Source organism: Chanodichthys erythropterus, chromosome 7 (assembly GCF_024489055.1).
Source record: "Chanodichthys erythropterus isolate Z2021 chromosome 7, ASM2448905v1, whole genome shotgun sequence".
NCBI lineage: Eukaryota > Metazoa > Chordata > Actinopteri > Cypriniformes > Xenocyprididae > Chanodichthys > Chanodichthys erythropterus.
Window position 1 is genome coordinate 4,478,675 of NC_090227.1, and position 17,311 is coordinate 4,495,985.

General features: G+C 38.2%; 2 protein-coding genes across 2 annotated transcripts; both read left to right on the forward strand.

The window, feature by feature from the left end:
• The first annotated feature begins 77 nt into the window (after window positions 1-77).
• slc19a3b (solute carrier family 19 member 3b) lies at window positions 78-12,430 on the forward strand. The gene is made up of 5 exons (XM_067389645.1): window positions 78-340; window positions 2,704-3,469; window positions 6,697-6,889; window positions 8,513-8,654; window positions 11,542-12,430. The coding sequence occupies exons 1-5, from the start codon at window positions 194-196 to the stop codon at window positions 11,698-11,700; spliced, it is 1,407 nt and encodes a 468-aa protein (XP_067245746.1). The 5' UTR covers window positions 78-193; the 3' UTR covers window positions 11,701-12,430.
• A 197-nt stretch (window positions 12,431-12,627) lies between these two features.
• On the forward strand, window positions 12,628-17,311 carry irf2bp1 (interferon regulatory factor 2 binding protein 1). Its single transcript, XM_067389644.1, has 2 exons — window positions 12,628-14,718; window positions 15,801-17,311. Exon 1 carries the CDS (start codon window positions 12,864-12,866, stop codon window positions 14,703-14,705), a length of 1,842 nt encoding a protein of 613 aa, XP_067245745.1. The 5' UTR covers window positions 12,628-12,863; the 3' UTR covers window positions 14,706-14,718; window positions 15,801-17,311.

A 17,311-nucleotide genomic window follows, 5' to 3' on the forward strand; every position in this document is an offset into this window, starting at 1 on the left:
ATATAGGGCGTACATGAACACAGATCAAAGTCTCCGTCATAAATAAGATCCTTTCGTGGAATTCAGGGACTGGACTTGGCTTACTTTACACTGCACAACAAAAACGGCAATAGATATACTAAACCAGCAGTTCCTGGACCTAAAAGGAGAGACATAATCTTGTGGTGGTGAAAACATAGTCAGGCAGATAAAAATGAATTTCTGGAGGAAAATGAAGAGGTCAGACTGGGTCTTCCCCACTGTTTTACTCTCTCTTTATGGTTTCTTTGCCAACTGCAGACCGGCAGAGCCTTTCCTTACACCCTACTTAGTGGGACCGAAAAACATCTCAGAGGAAGTGGTGAGGATTGCTTTTTTACATTTGCATGTTGGCTTAGAGATTGTTTTAGGGCTTAGATAACAACAACAGTCCGTAAAATAGGGCCCAATGTACCTTTATTAATATGAAGGAAGTTTCTACATTGATTTTTCACAGGCATTTCACCCACATTTCGAATTACGCATTGCATTGCGTTGTGTTTTAGGGTTGAAGGAAATGTCCCTAAACTCAACAGAAAAGGTACTGCTAATTTTCTGCTAAGACAATATGGATTTTTAACACTCCCATTACAATAGAAATGATAATCTGTCTAGTATTGATTGTATTTTGTAAGGTAGATGTATAGAAAAACAGATTTTCCTACCCAAACCATTTTCAGGTAACGTATGGTGTGATAATCACAATAATCATCTATTTTAAAACATCAGCAGCTCAAATATTGGCTAACTGCATTAACATTCTCCATTGATTACTAATGACTGTCGCACCCAAGCTACACATGCTTTGTCAGTCTTATCTTAATAATGTCTGTTACGCAATTTCCCCTTTAATTAGCTGCACTGATTTCAAATCATTTACTTTAAAGGCACACTGTGTAATTTTCGCCACTAGAGGTCGCTTATTCAAAACAAAGGTGTAGCTTGATGACTAATGGGGCGTTCACACCAGATACGACTTTCACGAATAAATCGCGCTATTCGCGCGTAGTTGGACGCTTGAACATTTTGAGTTTACTCGCTTCATTCGTGCGTGAAATTCACTTCACAACAGACGCAAATTCACGTCATGAGAGGGGCTTCTGCCAGGCGGCTCCAGTCTCGTTTCTGCACACTTCCTCTGAATAAACACATCAACTCGGGAAAGTCAGCGGGAAAGTAGCTGTAAAATACAGCGAATAAGCTCGGCTTTAGCTAGCTTGTAGTCTCTATATGTATATATATATAGCTCAAATTGAGTAAAGAGCGTTTTTTACATCTTACCAGATCAACCAGCCTCGTCACTCACTTTCTTCCAAGCCAGATCCATTTAATTCCTGTTTCTATAAAAGTACAAAGATGTATCATACAGCGACAATGTTTAATGTTTTTTCGGATTCCTGCCTCTGCTCGCTATGTCGTAATCACATCACTACTAGAGTAAGCTCCTGATTGGTTAATGCAACGTGAATATTCTGCAAAGTTCAGATTTTTCAACTTGCACAATTCGCGCAAATCACGCTTTACATGCATCAAACGCCCGAAACGCTCAATTCGCGTCGCCTCATTTGTGTGAATCATGCCACAGGACAGGGGCGGTTTCTTCATTATGGCAATAGGGCAACACACCACCAAAGTGAGAAAGGGACGGATTTTTCAATCACATTCAACCAGAGTTATGCTAGCTGTCACTGCTGTTTGTTCTCCCTCTGGATATAGTCCAATCAGCATCGAGTCACGCTCTGTGGAGTACCGCCTCTTTTTGGGCATTTCAATCTGGTGGAGATTTGCCCCGACTGCTCCCATAGACTTCTATTCAAAAAACTTTTTTTTCGAACTGCAGGCACTGCAATGCAATCTCTATGGGTTCCGGGAGGGCTCGCACTAACGTGCTTTCATCATCATACGTAACCTTAACTTGTGCAGCGATTGGTGGAAAATAACATACCTCTTAATATATTTTTTTTTAAACTGAAGTGACATCCAATAATTTTCTCAGTGCATTATTTACATTTCACAGATATATTCTCCATCTGCAAATGTTAGAAAGTCGAGAAAATATGGCGTGGACGAGCCGGGACGAGCCTTCAGCAAGCACAAACTTCCGTGAACGAGCGCCGCCGCGCGCATGCATTCATGTTTCTTTTTATAGTCTTCAATATGAACATTGTTTCTAGGACAATATTGGGCAGGATGTGATATATATATATATATATATATATATATATATATATATATATATATTTATTTATATATATATTTTTTTATTAAATACAGATTTTATTTAGAATCTTTAGATCCCAGTCCTATGCATGCTTTAAATACTGAATTTTCCATGTTTTAGATTAGTAATGATACATTATTATATCACTTGTTAGATGATTATTTAACAATTAGCCTATTCATTCCTGCATTTCTAAAAAAAAAAAAAAAAAAAATTTGTACCCCACCCAAATCTTTTTGCACCAGCCGCCACTGCCACAGGATGTCTATTCGCGTCTTTGCATTGATTTATAAATTCTTGGAAACATTTGGGACAATGTCAGTACACAAGTCCACAAAATATATAACATTGTTTTAGTGGTTTTTGGATATTTTAATCCAAAAATCTTACATATTGTGCCTTTAACATTTCCTACAGTCTCATATTCAAATGACCAAAAAACAATCTTCTTTCCTTTCATCCAGGTAACGAACTATCTGTTTCCCATCTGGACGTACTCATATCTGGCTGTGCTCTGCCCGGTCTTCCTCCTGACAGATTTGCTTAGATACAAACCTTTAATTGTAGCTCAAGGCCTTTTTCTTGTCACAAATTATATAATTCTGTGCTTTGCTAACAGCTTGACCGCTCTGACCTACCTACAGTTCAACTTTGCAATGGTCACCTCCACCGAAGTGGCCTATTTTTCATATATCTACAGCGTCATACCTCCTGAACGCTACCAGAGAGCCACGGGGTACGTTCGCAGTGCCATGCTGACTGGCTATACATTTGGAGCCACATTAGGGCAGGTGTTAATATCATTAGCTGGCACAAGCTACTTCCATGTAAACACTATTACTCTGGGTCTAATGGCAGTGGCTTTCTGTGTTTCTTTGGTCCTGCCAATGCCTCAACATGGAATGTTTTTTAAGAAGAAGGTGGAGGTGTCTACGGAGACACTGAACGAGGTTGCAGGCGCATCCGGGGGAGGAACGGATCTAGCAAAGGAGGACACAGGAAGATGCTGTGCTTGGGGAAACATTAAAACTTCCGGAAAACAAATGTGGAAGAGTCTCAAAGAATCCTACTCCTCCAGAACTCTGCTGCAGTGGTCCCTCTGGTGGGCTCTGGCCACAGCTGGATATGGACAGGTCTTCAACTACGTCCAGCTGATGTGGGACCACATTGAGCCCTCCAGTACGTCCTCTGTGTACAATGGTGGAGTAGAGGCCATCTGCGCACTTGTAGGTGAGGCATTTTGTGTAATATTTTAGTGAGCGTATCTGATTAGACACTGCACTCAAAGATTTTATTTACCAGAACACTATCACTATGTAATAAAGCCATTATCTTTAATGATATCAGAATATGCATTTAGGTGTAAATTATTTACAAGAAGTACACCCCCAAGATTAATATTTTAATTATTTAATGAAAAATTTGCATTGTCATGATTCTCTGATGTTGGTTAATCATCATAATAGAGGTAAAATAGATAAAATATCTTACTGCCTTTTTTAGTAAAATCCTACCAGTGCACTGAAACGTTCGCTCCCTAAAAAGTCCCACAATGCACCATGAAAACCAGGGAGCATCGATGACACTATATTGCCAAAAGTTTTGGGACACCTGCCTTTACATGCACATGAACTTTAATGACATCCCATTCAAACCCGTAGGGTTTAATATGGAGTTGGCCCACCCTTTGTAGCTATAACAGCCTCAACTCTTCTGGGAAGGCTTTCCATAAGGTTTAGGAGTGTGTTTATGGGAATTTCTGACAATTTTTCTAGAAGCGCATTTGTGAGGTCAGGCATTGATGTTGGCGAGAAGGCCTGGCTCGCAGTCTCCGCTCTAATTCATCCCAAACGTGTTCTATCGGGTTGAGATCAGGCCAGTCAAGTCCCTCCAAGTCAAACTCGCTCATACATGTCTTTCTGGACCTTGCTTTGCGCACTGGTGCGCAGTCACGTGGGAACAGGAAGGGCCATCCCCAAACTGTTCCCACAATGTTGGGAGCATGAAATTGTCCAAAATGTCTTGATATGCTGAAGCATTAAGAGTTCCTTTCACTGGAACTAAGGGGCCAAGCCCAACCCCTGAAAAACAACCCCACATCATAATCCCCTTATTTTATAATCCCCTAACTTTACACTTGGCACAATGCAGTCAGGCAAGTATCATTTTCCTGGCAACTGCCAAACCCAGACTCGTCCATCAGATTGCCAGATGGAGAAGCGTGATTGGTCACTCCAGAAAACACGTCTCCACTGCTCGTCCAGTGGCATCATGCTTTACACCACTGCATCCGAAGCTTTGCATTGCACTTGGTGATGTAAGGCTTGGATGCAGCTGCTCGGCCATGGAAACCCATTCCATGAAGCTCTCTACGCACTGTTCTTTAGCTAATCTGAAGGCCACACGAAGTTTGGAGGTCTGTAGCAGTTGACTCTTTAGAAAGTTGGTGACTTCTGCGCACTGTGCGCCTCAGCATGCTCTGACCCCGTTTCTGTGATTTTACATGGAACGCCTGAATTCAATGAGTTGGAGGGGTGTCCCAATACTTTTTGCAATATAGTGTACATTATTCAACTCACTACACATGCAATACATTTTTTTTTTAAATACAAACTATTATTTAATTATATTTAAGTATAAACATTTATCGCTAGACTGGTAATGATCATAATCTAGCTAACATTTATTATTTACTTATGGCTGAAATGTTGCATGTATATGTAACAAGCAAAATATTTATCATAATGTACTTTAAATAACATTAAAAATTATGTCGGAAAGATATCAGTTCTGCTGTCGTTCATAAAAACCAGTAGTGATGTTGTACAACGAGTAGAGTAGAGTAGAGTCATCATTGTTGTCCTAATGTGTAGTGAGCCGGGGTCCTCACTGTCCTTACAGTGCCCAAAAACGTGTACACGATATACTGATTCACGACCTAGGAAGCTAGAGCACAACTCTGAAAAACAGATGAGCTTATTTCATTAAAGGTAGGGTAGGCAATTTCAGAGAGGCTAGCAATAGCAAGCTAGCTTTGAAACATGTTTTGTATACACTGTGTGCAGAATTATTAGGCAAGTTGATTTTCTGATCATATTTTTTTTCCAAGCACATTTTACCAATTCCAATCCACATCAATCTTAATAACTACTATTAATATTGTTTTTAATCATTTATAAGTGATATATAATTGTTCATGAAGGCTGGAAATGAAGAATGCCCTATATTCAGGTGTGCAGAATTATTAGGCAGGTTTTCTTTTACAGATAAAATGAGCCAAAAAAGAGATTTAACTCAGACATAAAAGTCAAAAATTATTAAATACTCATGAGAAGGACGCAATACTAATGTAATACTAGAAATTGCAAAGTTAAAGCATGACCATTGGACAGTGAAATGTTCATTGGGTCAGCGGGGTCATACAAAAACAGCTGGAGAAGAAAAGACACGTTAACTGCAAAATAATTAAGAATTAAGGTGAAGAATTAAGTGTGAAACCATCGGGAACCCTTTAGTCTCCAGCGCCACCATTTCCCAGTACTGAAACCTACCTGGAGTCTTCAGAAGTGTGAGGTGTCAGGATCTCAGAGACTTAGGTTAGGTGAAGAATCCTAAAAAATGACGGTTTCACACTTAATTCTTCACATTAATTCTTAATTATTTTGCAGTTAACGTGTCTTTTCTTCTCCAGCTGTTTTTGTATGACCCCGCTGATAATTTTTGACTTTTCAGTCTGAGTTAAATCTCTTTTTTGGCTCATTTTATCTGTAAAAGAAAACCTGCCTAATAATTCTGCACACCTGAATATAGGGCATTTTTCATAATATGATCAGAAAATCAACTTGCCTAATAATTCTGCACACAGTGTATGTTACCTACCCACCCTACCTTTAAATAACACCCTTTGATTTGATTGCGATTTTGGCTTCTTTTTTTTTTTCAATTAATTCCGCAGCTACATTTATTTATTTTATTTTTTCATTCGATTACATATTAGCGTTTTATCAACTCACAAACCTCCTTCAGTTCCCACGTACTGTATGTGTTAACCCCTATTTGGGAAACCATGTGCAAAAACCTAACCAATGTGCTTTATCCGCAAATTATACGTCAAATCAGCATATGCGTCGAGCTGCAGAAGCCTTCTGACGCTTAATTGTTATGCAGACTGCTTAGGAATTCAGCAGCCCAGTGTGTGTGGGGAAGATAATTTAAGCAATTACAGCAGTAGGGGTTTGGTTAGTAGTCACTTTAATTGCAGCAGAAAAGAATGTCTCTCAGTTTTGATGTCTTGACAAGAACATTCCAACAAAAGCAACATAAATGTGTACTGAATACCACACAGAATAAAAATGAGCCTAAATGCATTTCTCAGATTTATTTGTTGGCTTCCATTGTGCCTCTTCTTTGTTCACAGATTCTCTTATTATGAGTGATGTTGTGATTGTTGCTTTCAGGTGCAGCTGCAGCGTTCTCTGTGGGTTATATCAGAGTCCAGTGGGGCGTGTGGGGCGAGCTCTTTCTGGGTGTTTTCTCTGCCATAGGTGCAGGGTGTGTCTTTCTCATGGGCCTCACTGACAGTATCTGGCTGTGTTACGCAGGCTACGCTATCTTCAAAGCATCATACATGTTCCTCATCACAATCACAATGTAAGTTATCCATTATACAATGAACAGAAAGCAGATTAATGTATGAATTAATATATTAATTATATAATTAATATATTTTGTATTATATATATATATATATATATATATATAATACAGTCTTCAGTGTCACATGATCCTTCAGAAATCATTCTAATATGCTGATCTGCTGCTCAATAAACATTTATGATTATTTTCAATGTTGAAAACAGTTGTGTACTTTTTCAGGATTCCTTGATCAATAGAAAGTTGAAAAGAACAGCATTTATCTGAAATACAAAGCTTCTGTAGCATTATACACTACCGTTCAAAAGTTTGGGGTCAGTAAGAATTTTTATTTTTATTTTTTTGAAAAGAAATTAAAGAAATTAATACTTTTATTCAGCAAGGATGCATTAAATCAATCAAAAGTGGCAGTAGAGACATTTATAATGTTACAAAAGATTAGATTTCAGATAAACACTGTTCTTTTGAACTTTCTATTCATCAAATAATCCTGAAAAAAAATATTGTACACAAATATTTTGTACAATTTTACACATTAAATGTTTCTTGAGCAGCAGATCAGCATATTAGATTGATTTCTGAAGGATCATGTGACACTGAAGACTGGAGTAATGATGCTGAAAATTCAGTTTTGCCATCACAGGAATAAATTACATTTTAAAATATATTCAAATAGAAAACAGTTATTTTAAATTGTAATAATATTTCACAATATTACTGTTTTTACTGTATTTTTAATTAAATAAATGTAGCCTTGGTGAGCAGACGAAACTTTAAAAACATTAAACATTAAAAATCTTAGTGGTTCCAAACGTTGGACTGTACTGTATATTATATATATATATATATATATATATATATATATATATATATATATATATATATATATATATATATATATATATATATATATACAGTGCTCAGCGTAAATGAGTACACCCCCTTTGAAAATTAACATTTTAAACAATATCTCAATGAACACAAAAACAACTTCCAAAATGTTGACAAGACTAAGTTTATTATTACATCTGTTTAACTTATAATGTGAAAGTAAGGTTAATAATATAACTTGGAGAACAACATTTTCAGTTTTACTCAAAAATTTTGTTTAGGCATAATACCAAAAGCTGCCACCAGGTTTTGATGTTCTCCTGTAACAAATTAATATATTTCTGTCACAATATCACTTCTATCATAAAACAGTCACCATATATGGAACATTGAGTTTTAGACGTTTCCGAAAATGTGTTTTATCAAGATTTGAAAATTTTTTCATTATAAAATAGTTAATTTTGTAATATGAAACATGAAATGGCCACTAGGGGGAGGAGCCTGCCAAAAGAATTTAAAGTACCTTTTCCATGGTAATACAGTGTCCAAATTTTTAAGATTTCAAATGATTCCTTATTTATGATGATTACTAAAATATGTAACAGGGAAAAAAGGCAATAAAACAAAGAGCACCAAGCGTCCTGCCAGTAGGACGGTGACATTCAGTTTAATATAATTTGTTTTAAGTTGATGATTGAACTTAAAAATTTAAGTCAGCAGCTGAACTTAAGTGTTTTTTGTTTTCTCCTTGACTAATTTGTTTGCCCTTCTTTTTTCCTTTGCTGGAAGGTTTCAGATCGCAGTTAACCTCTCTATGGAATGTTATGCTCTAACTTTTGGCATTAACACTTTTGTTGCCCTTACACTTCAAACTATACTTACTGCTATTGTGGTGGACAATTCAGCTCTGGGACTGGACATTACAACACAAGTAAGCTCTCACTACATGCAACTGAGTGAAATTTAACCCTGTAAAGCCTAACATATGAAATAATAGTCCAATATTTATTTATTTCTTTTTTGAAAATACAGTTTATTGAACCCGTAGACAAAATATGAAAGAAAATCAAGAAGTTAGCATGTTTTGTATCATATTTAATACATTAGGCTTTTATGACAGATATAATATGATATAGTGAGAATATGTATCTTAGCAAACTCAAGATTATCAAAAATGTCACATTTAAATATCATTTGTCACACTATATCTCACAATAATATGATGATGATACTTAGATTTTTGATCAAAGCTCTGTAGTTTTATTGTTGGGGTAAAACATATAATGCAGTGCATTACAATGATGACAGAGAGATGAACAAATAAACGTTCCTCAAAAGCCTGATGTATCATATTTAATACTTACATTTTAACATGACTTTCCTAAGAAATGCTGTATGGCTAATCAAGTGTAAACAAGTTTCTGCAGTCGTGTAACTGTTCATCTTGAAATAATACTAATAATATGCAAGTTATTCTCATATTTACTTTATAAAAATCAGTAAAGATTTCTGAGCAAAAAGACAGGTGGACAGTTTTACAATTATACTAAAACTCCTCTTACTTGCTAAAAAGGATAAACTATCATTCAGACGACAGAAGGCATGTGTCAGCAAAGTTTTGATCATGTTGATCATTTAGAGGCTGTAAATGGGCCATTCCACCAAATAGGTGACATTTGCATGTTGTAACTCTTCAAAACTAAACTTTATTTTTTTTATCTTTTTTCAACACTGAATCTAATACTACACATATTTAACTATTCAAAATGTTTATTGGTCAATCTCTGGCAACTTTATTTAATTTTTTACAAGGTTTCAAAGCAGAAGATGGACACATGTTTTCTCAGTCCTGTTATCAAAACTCATGTGCTGTTTAAAATCATGTCAGTTAATTCCTTTGTATTCACCTAAAGAAAGTGTTTATTTTAAAGAAATGGTTGTTTATTTGTTCAAATAATTGATATTTGTGACAAAAAAATCACTTTATTAAGGCAAGGTGTATTTTAATAAAAAAATGCAAAACGATTTTTTCATTTAAAAGAAGACTACGGAAGAGGATTAGGGCCAAGCAATAATAAAAAAATAAAACCATCTCGAGATTAAAGTTGTTAAATTTCAAGAAAAAAGATAAAATATTGAGAAAAAAATGTTTTAAATTACGAGAAAAAACTCGTTAAATTTAGAGAAAAAAGTCGAAATAAAATGTTGAGAATAAACTTGTTACATTTCGAGAAAAAAGTTGTTAAATTATGAGAACAAATTTTTTTTATTTAATGAGTTTATTCTCAACATCTCAACTTTTTTCTCTAAATTTAACGACATTTTTCTCATAATTTAACAAATTTGTTCTTGTAATTTAACAACTTTTTTCTTGTAATTTAATGAGTTTTTTCTCAACATTTTATCTCGACATTTTTCTCGAAATTTAACTATTTTAATCTCGAGATGATTTTATTTTTTTATTATTGCTTGGCCCTAATCCTCCTCCATAGAAGACAGAAGCCTCAAGTTTATAATTTTTGAAATAATTTAATTTATTTAACAATTTTGTAAATCATGGATCAAACAAAACTGATAAAAACAGTGGTTTAACTTTTTTTTTTTTTTTTTTTAGAAAAATAAATAAATTCAGTAACAGGAATGAACACTTTGTAACAGGAATGAGTGTCCATATGTGTGTGCATGTTTGTGAGAAAGAGAGTGTGTGCATGTGTGCGAGTGAGATTTCTGTGTTGAAAGGATGTGCTGTGTGCTGGTGGTACTTCACTGTGAAGGAGGTGGAAAGAAAAAGGAGAGAGAGGAGAAGAGAGAGAGAGGGAAGGAAAGAAAAAAGAAAAGTCTGCAGGTGTGTTTCACTCCTTCCCTTGCAGCATGACATGGGTGGGTGTTTCTGGCAGCTGCATAGAATGGGTTCTACAAAAGATAAGAAAGAAAAGGAGAAAAAGATTAAGTCCCTGCAAGTATGGCATTCACACAGTAAAAATAATCCTAAAAATCTACAATTTAAGTAATTTCAACTGTAAAACTCATGATACAAGTGAATAGTATTATATCAACAAAATATTCACACTGTTAATTAAAAAAAACTCTACTCACTCCTGATACTCTTAACTCACTCCTGTTATTTTTCATATGAGTAACAGGACTGAAAGTAACAGGATTGAGTTTTAAAGCAAAAAATGGTCAAATACATGACATATGGCCAGATGGCGTACATTCTAATAGCACAAGGACACTGATCAACTTCTAGTGACTTACCTAAAGTTATTATTTTTAAAATAAACAAATAAGAAATAATTTAGGTAACAGGACAGTACATTGAAATTGGCCCTCTCATTCATAATTAAAATTTCATCAAATATACAGAAATTAAAATGAGAGGACTTACCTTTGGTCTTCTCATGGCCTGCATAAGATCCAGATGATGCAACTTCCTGTTGAAAATGTGTCTTGTGGAATGTTTTTTAGAGGGGGAATGTGTGAGGGTAACAGGACTGAGTGAAATGATTTCTTATGGATGTAAAAAATGCTATCTTTGTAGTATTTTCAGTTGTTTTTAAATTATATATTTTAAATTTGCAGTTAGATTAATGTTCAGGACATTTTGCTTAATAATAAAATGTATTTTAGAGGTAATTTTCATGCATATTACATAAAATGTCCTGGGGACATAAATGGCACCCATTCGGTGGAATGGCTCAGAAATGAATGTGTAAAATATGAAAACAGTGAGCTTTACAGGGTTAAAAAGATTTTCATGAGAGTAAAAGAATAGCCATGAATGTTTGTATTAACCTGTATTTTGGCCCTTCTTTTAGTTTCTTGTATATGGAGGTTACTACAGCATCATCTCTGTGCTCTTCCTCACACAAGGGCTGTACACAGTCTGTAAGCATTACCGCAGGTCTGCAGCACAAACAAACACAGACCGGCCTCCTTCTGCCATTCTGGAGCAGCAATCCACAGACACAAAATAAGATGGAACATTCAACACCATGAGTTTACAAAAAAAAAAAAAAAAAAAAAAAATCCACAAGCCCATTGCTTTTTTGTCTTTTTTAATGTTGTTATTAGCCTAAACTAAAATTATACTGTAAGTGGTTGTGTATTGTATAATATGTATAACTATTTATTTCAACCAGTATATTTGCATAGACTGTTCTGTCCTGTCATTTCCTGTTTATAAATTAAAAAGAAGCGATTACTATTTGTTCTAAGCAAATATTAAACAAATGCTAACATTTTAATACAATAAGCTTGTTTAGACGATTTTCAAGTAAAAAAAAAAAATCAAATCAAGAATCAGTATCAAGACTAAATCATCTTAAACAGAATCAAATAGTTAAACCAGTAAACAAAAGACGAGCGCTTACTACAGTAACATGGAACGTCATTTCTGTAATATAACACCGGAAGTTTTTGAAACACGTCATTAGGAATAGCGGACGTGACGTTAACTATTTGTAAACTGGGAATTGCAGTCGAATAACATTTTTGCAAGAACGTATAGCGGTTATTCACATTTATCCATATTGCTGGAGCGGTTACGTTTGATTTGACTAAGCAATTGTCATTAAAATGATCTTTTTATGACCAAAACAACAACAACAACGATGCAATATGTCATTATAGTTCGAGATAAATCTAATAAAATAAATTATATAAAATATATTCTAAATAAAATGATACATTAAATACATACAAATTATTTTTCCGCAATAAATATAATTAAATAAGTTTTTTTACATATACATTGTGAGCTTTACAACAAAAAGATGATGTGATGATTGACGCCTCTCTTAATATTAATATCAGGGGACTTTATTTATAAAAAATAAAGGACTTTCTTTGGCCAAAAGCACTACGAGTGAAGAGCGCGTTCAGCTGTAGAAAACTACACTTCCCACAATCCAACGGCTCAGAGTTGCGTAACTTTCGGAACGTCTTCCAGGAGAAACTCTGCGGCCCAGACGACTTGGCAGAAACATCAAACACCTCGATTCTGAATGACACAAAATCCGACGGAGTTGTATATAGTGGTCCGTAACGAGGAAATAGTCGATCGCAAGCGCTCGGAGGTTGACTGTGAAAGAGATTCAGGGTGGATTTGAGAACGCAAGATCGCGAGGGCCTATCAAATATGTCCTCTTCCTCGCAGGCATCTTCCAGGCGGCAATGGTGCTACCTTTGCGACCTGCCAAAGATGCCTTGGGCCATGATTTGGGACTTCAGCGAGGCCGTGTGCAGAGGCTGTGTGAACTACGAGGGCGCGGACCGAATAGAGTTGCTCATAGACACGGCGCGGCAGCTCAAGCGAACACACGTGATGCAGGACGGCAGATCTCCGGGTCCGCAGCCCGGCGGTAAACACGGTCCCGCTGGTAAGGAGGGTCCTATGGAGGCCGGCAGACCGCCCTCCGAGCGATATGAGCGGGGAAGGGGAGAGTATGGGTCCAGCAGGCTGCCCAACGGGCTGCCCAGACTGGAAGATGGAGGTCCGCCTGAGGTGAGTAGGCAGAGTCCTACTGCCAGGAGGACTTTGGTGGGGGCTGTGCCACCCAATTTAATGGCGCAGGGGCTTGTCGGAGCCCCTCATGGTCTGCTGACCGCCATGCCTGGTCTGAATGCCCGAGCCGGAGGCGCCCCGTTGACCATTTCTGCTCCCATGCTGAACGAGATCAGTAAAAGACAGGCCCTGGGCATGGGGATGAACGTGGGTGTGGCTTCTTTCATGAGCCCTGAGTTTGAAAAGGAGCTCAAGGAGAAGCAGAGGAACGCTGAAGCGCTCACCGAGCTCTCTGAAAGCGTAAGGAACCGCGCCGACGACTGGGCGGGACGGCCCAAACACATGCGCGAGGCCCTGCACACCCTCTCTGGCTGCACCCCGTTCAATGTCCGCTTTAAGAAGGACCACGGCCTGGTGGGGAGGGTGTTCGCCTTCGACGCCAAGCTGATGGTTGAGTGTGAGCTGAAGGTCTTCGTCGAGTACCCGTGCGGGTCTGGTAACGTGTTCTCCAGCGTGTTGGCGCTAGTTAAACAGATGTTCCACGACTCTCAGAAAGACACTGGCAAGGTCATCAACTCGGGCTTCAAATACGTCGAGTACGAGAAAAGGCACGGCACCGGCGACTGGCGTCTCCTGTCGGAGCTTCTCAGCGACGCAGTGCGAGCGTTCAAAGACGCGCCGGCCCCGGATGCCCTCCCACAGCCGTACCTGGATGCCAGCTGCTCCATGTTGCCCACCGCGCTCTGCCACATCGGCCGTCCCACGCAGCCCAGGGTACGCAGACGCAAAGCCTCGCCCGAGCCGGAAGGCGCCGAGAGGATGACCTCAGAGGAAATGCGCCAGCACTGGTCCCTGGGCGTCTACCCTGGCATTCCCGGCCATATGCCCGCCACCTCGCTAGCCAGCGCAGGACAGCCTCCGGAGGCCCACAGTAGCGACCCTTCGCCCATCACTGCGCTCATGAGCGTGGCGGACAACGTCGGCACCGCCACCCCGAAAGATGCTCCCGGCGGCAGCGGAAGCCACTCGGCGAACGCGGGCCGTCAGAACAGCACCAGTCCTTCGCCCGGCGGTCAGCGGCGGCTGGCCTCGCGCAACGGAGAACCGTCGGCTGGCAGTAGCTCGGGAGGGCCGACCACGACCGTCACCGTGCCCCTCTCTGACCAGGGCGCCGTTATGGGAGCCGAAGGCTCAGGAGGAGCCGGAGGCGGCGGCGCCCCTCTCTGCTGCACCATCTGCCACGAGCGCCTGGAGGACACACACTTCGTCCAGTGTCCATCTGTGCCCGGGCACAAGTTCTGCTTCCCTTGCACCCGAGACTTCATCCGCAGACAGGGCTCGGGAAGTGAGGTGTACTGTCCCAGCGGGGAGAAGTGCCCCCTCGTGGGCTCCAACGTGCCGTGGGCCTTCATGCAAGGCGAGATCTCCACAATCCTGGCAGGTGATGTGAAGGTGAAGAAGGAAAGAGACCCCTAACGGCCAGCAGCAGGTTAGAAAACATGCGTAATTCAGAGAGGATGCATAAAACTGATCAAATGTGACATTAAAAATTGCTTTTCTTACTTAGTATTTTTGTCTTGTGTTCCAGTCCAAATATCTAAAGATTCTTAAATCAATAAGTAAAATGACATAAGAGATTTTTTCTTGTTTTCTGGGTGGGGGGAATCAAAATGAAGGGAGTTTTTGCTTAAAACAAGCTAAATTATCTGCCAATGGGGCAAGAAAAATAAGCTTGTTTCTGTTTGGGACAGGAATAAGAATTCAAACAGAAGCAAGATGATTTTTCTTGCCCCATTGGCAGATAATTTTGCTTGTTTTAAGCAAAAACTCGTTTCGTTTTGTTGTTTTTTTTTCCCAGAAAACAAGAAAAAAAATCTTAATATCATAATTTTTAGATATTTGGACTGGAAACAAGACAAAAATACTAAATAAAAGTTTTTTTGCAGTGTATTAAGCAGCAAAACTGTTTTCAACATTGATGATAATAACATTTTCTTGAGCAGTAAATCAACTTAGAATGATTTTACAATATATTCCAATAGAAAATAAATTTTCACAGTATTTCAAAAACATCACATTTTACACTCTAAAAAAATGCTGGGTTGAAAATGGATGAACCCAGTGGTTGGGTCAAATATTTGCCCAACATGCTGGCCAGTTTTATTTAATCCAGCTATTGTTTAAAAATGACTAATTGACTTAAAATGAACCCAAAATAGGTTGGAAATTAAAAATCAGACACATAATTACTAAAGGGAAGGAAACAATAATAATCAAAAAGTGAACATTTATTAATAAGCTATTTAATAAATGTTTATTATTTATTATTGAATAAACTTATTAATAAATGTTCATTTCCAGCAAGCAATAGAGTAATTATTAAACAATAGTTGGGTTAAATGAAACTACCCAGCAGGTTGGGCAAACATTTCTCGCTGGGTTTGTCCATTTTCAACCCAGCATTTTTTGAAATGTTCCAACCCCAAACCTTTGAGAGTGTGAGTATATTATTTATAATATCAATAATGTGAAATCTATACATTAACCTGTATTGTAATGCCTCCCTAACAGAACTACACCTCACTCTGAGGGAGCTGCGATCCTGAGCCCTAAAGATGGCCGCTGCGATCGCGTGGCCCACGGCACTGAAGAGACGACTGCTGGTGGGCAGATCCTCTTCCTCCATCTAACCAGGCCCCCTCACTGTTTTTCCCTCTCATTTTCCTTCCCTTCACCGTCTCTCTTTCAGCCAAGACGAAGGAGAACGCAGCCATTTTTCTCTTCAGAGATGCCCACGTATTAAACCCTCCAGCACTTATTTCAGACTCGTAGATTTGTTGATTTGTTGGCCCTGTCGATTCTCAAGAGCTTTCAGTACTGCAAAGCGAAATCAGGTTCACGTATACCGTGCGGTATTTACTATGACAAGAAACGCATTTCAAAGATCCAGTGGGGTGAGCGGTGATTTCCCAGAATGTGCTACAAACCACCAGACAGATGCAGATTGTACAGCGGGAAGGCGACTTCCTTCACAATCACAGAACTGCACCGACTTCAGGCCCACTCTTGTTTTTGCTGTTGTCTATGCTGCATAAAACTGTTCAATAGTCCAGGAATATTACTAAGTGCTAAAAGCCCTTCCTTCAGATTGCTTCTTGATACAGCATGTATAATAGATATCTTTATGTTTTTTACTCCGTGTAGATTGTTATCCCTTTCAATGGTTATAGATGTGCAATCTCTAGATTTGATACTATGTTGCTTTATGTACCACTAAGTCTTTGAATGAATAGAAAACCAAAGATAGACATGCTGAATATTGTCGTATCATATGATGCTATAACATATATTTTTGTGGTAAAATGGTTTTGTGGCTTTCGTCAGACAACGAGGACAGATATGGGGAATGTTTTACATTGGGAACTTATGAGTAGAGACACAATAGATTTTTATTACGAGTAAGCAGATCGCTATATTTTCTATTGTAACCCATTGGCTTTTAAAATCCGTGGAGGCGATGACTAGTTTAATATTACGACAACAGAGCCACTCTGTTTTTTTACCAGTATATGTTTTTTCTTTCTGTTTTTACATGTTAAAGACATACTTTATGACAATTGTTTTAATGTAAGTGATAAAAGATTTGTAAGAACCAGCGTATATTAGACAGGTAGTCCAATAAACGGTGGCCCCAGACTTATTTGGGCTCTTCCAGATATTTTTGGGTCCATGTAGGTTTGGTTCTCCATATTGTTTTGACACGTCTTCAGTCTTGTTTCATGACATTGAAAAATATATGACTAAATATATAAATGCACAAAGTACTGTTCTGTAAGACCTCTGTTTAATCGGCTTTTATGTTACAGCTTAAATTGTATTTAAATTAAAAGATTGACTTTTCACAATCTCTGAGACTTTGGTCATTTTTAATGATGTAAATGTTGGTAGCTGCGTCCTTTTAACCCTTCAGATAACTTCCACTGATGTAACCCAGTGTAGTCAGGTTTTCCAGTAATAAATCATGTCCTTTTTCACTTGAATAACACTCGAATTAGTTTTAGGTTAACTGGCAGAACATTTTT

What these genes read in the sequence shown, in the direction of transcription:
- slc19a3b (XM_067389645.1), top strand. Translation starts at nt 194, where the DNA reads ATGAATTTCTGGAGGAAAATGAAGAGGTCAGACTGGGTCTTCCCCACT. An exon ending in GGCCATCTGCGCACTTGTAG is followed by an intron (nt 3,470 to 6,696) that starts GTGAGGCATTTT and finishes TGTTGCTTTCAG; the next exon opens with GTGCAGCTGCAGCGTTCTCT. An exon ending in TTCCTCATCACAATCACAAT is followed by an intron (nt 6,890 to 8,512) that starts GTAAGTTATCCA and finishes CTTTGCTGGAAG; the next exon opens with GTTTCAGATCGCAGTTAACC.
- irf2bp1 (XM_067389644.1), top strand. Translation starts at nt 12,864, where the DNA reads ATGTCCTCTTCCTCGCAGGCATCTTCCAGGCGGCAATGGTGCTACCTT.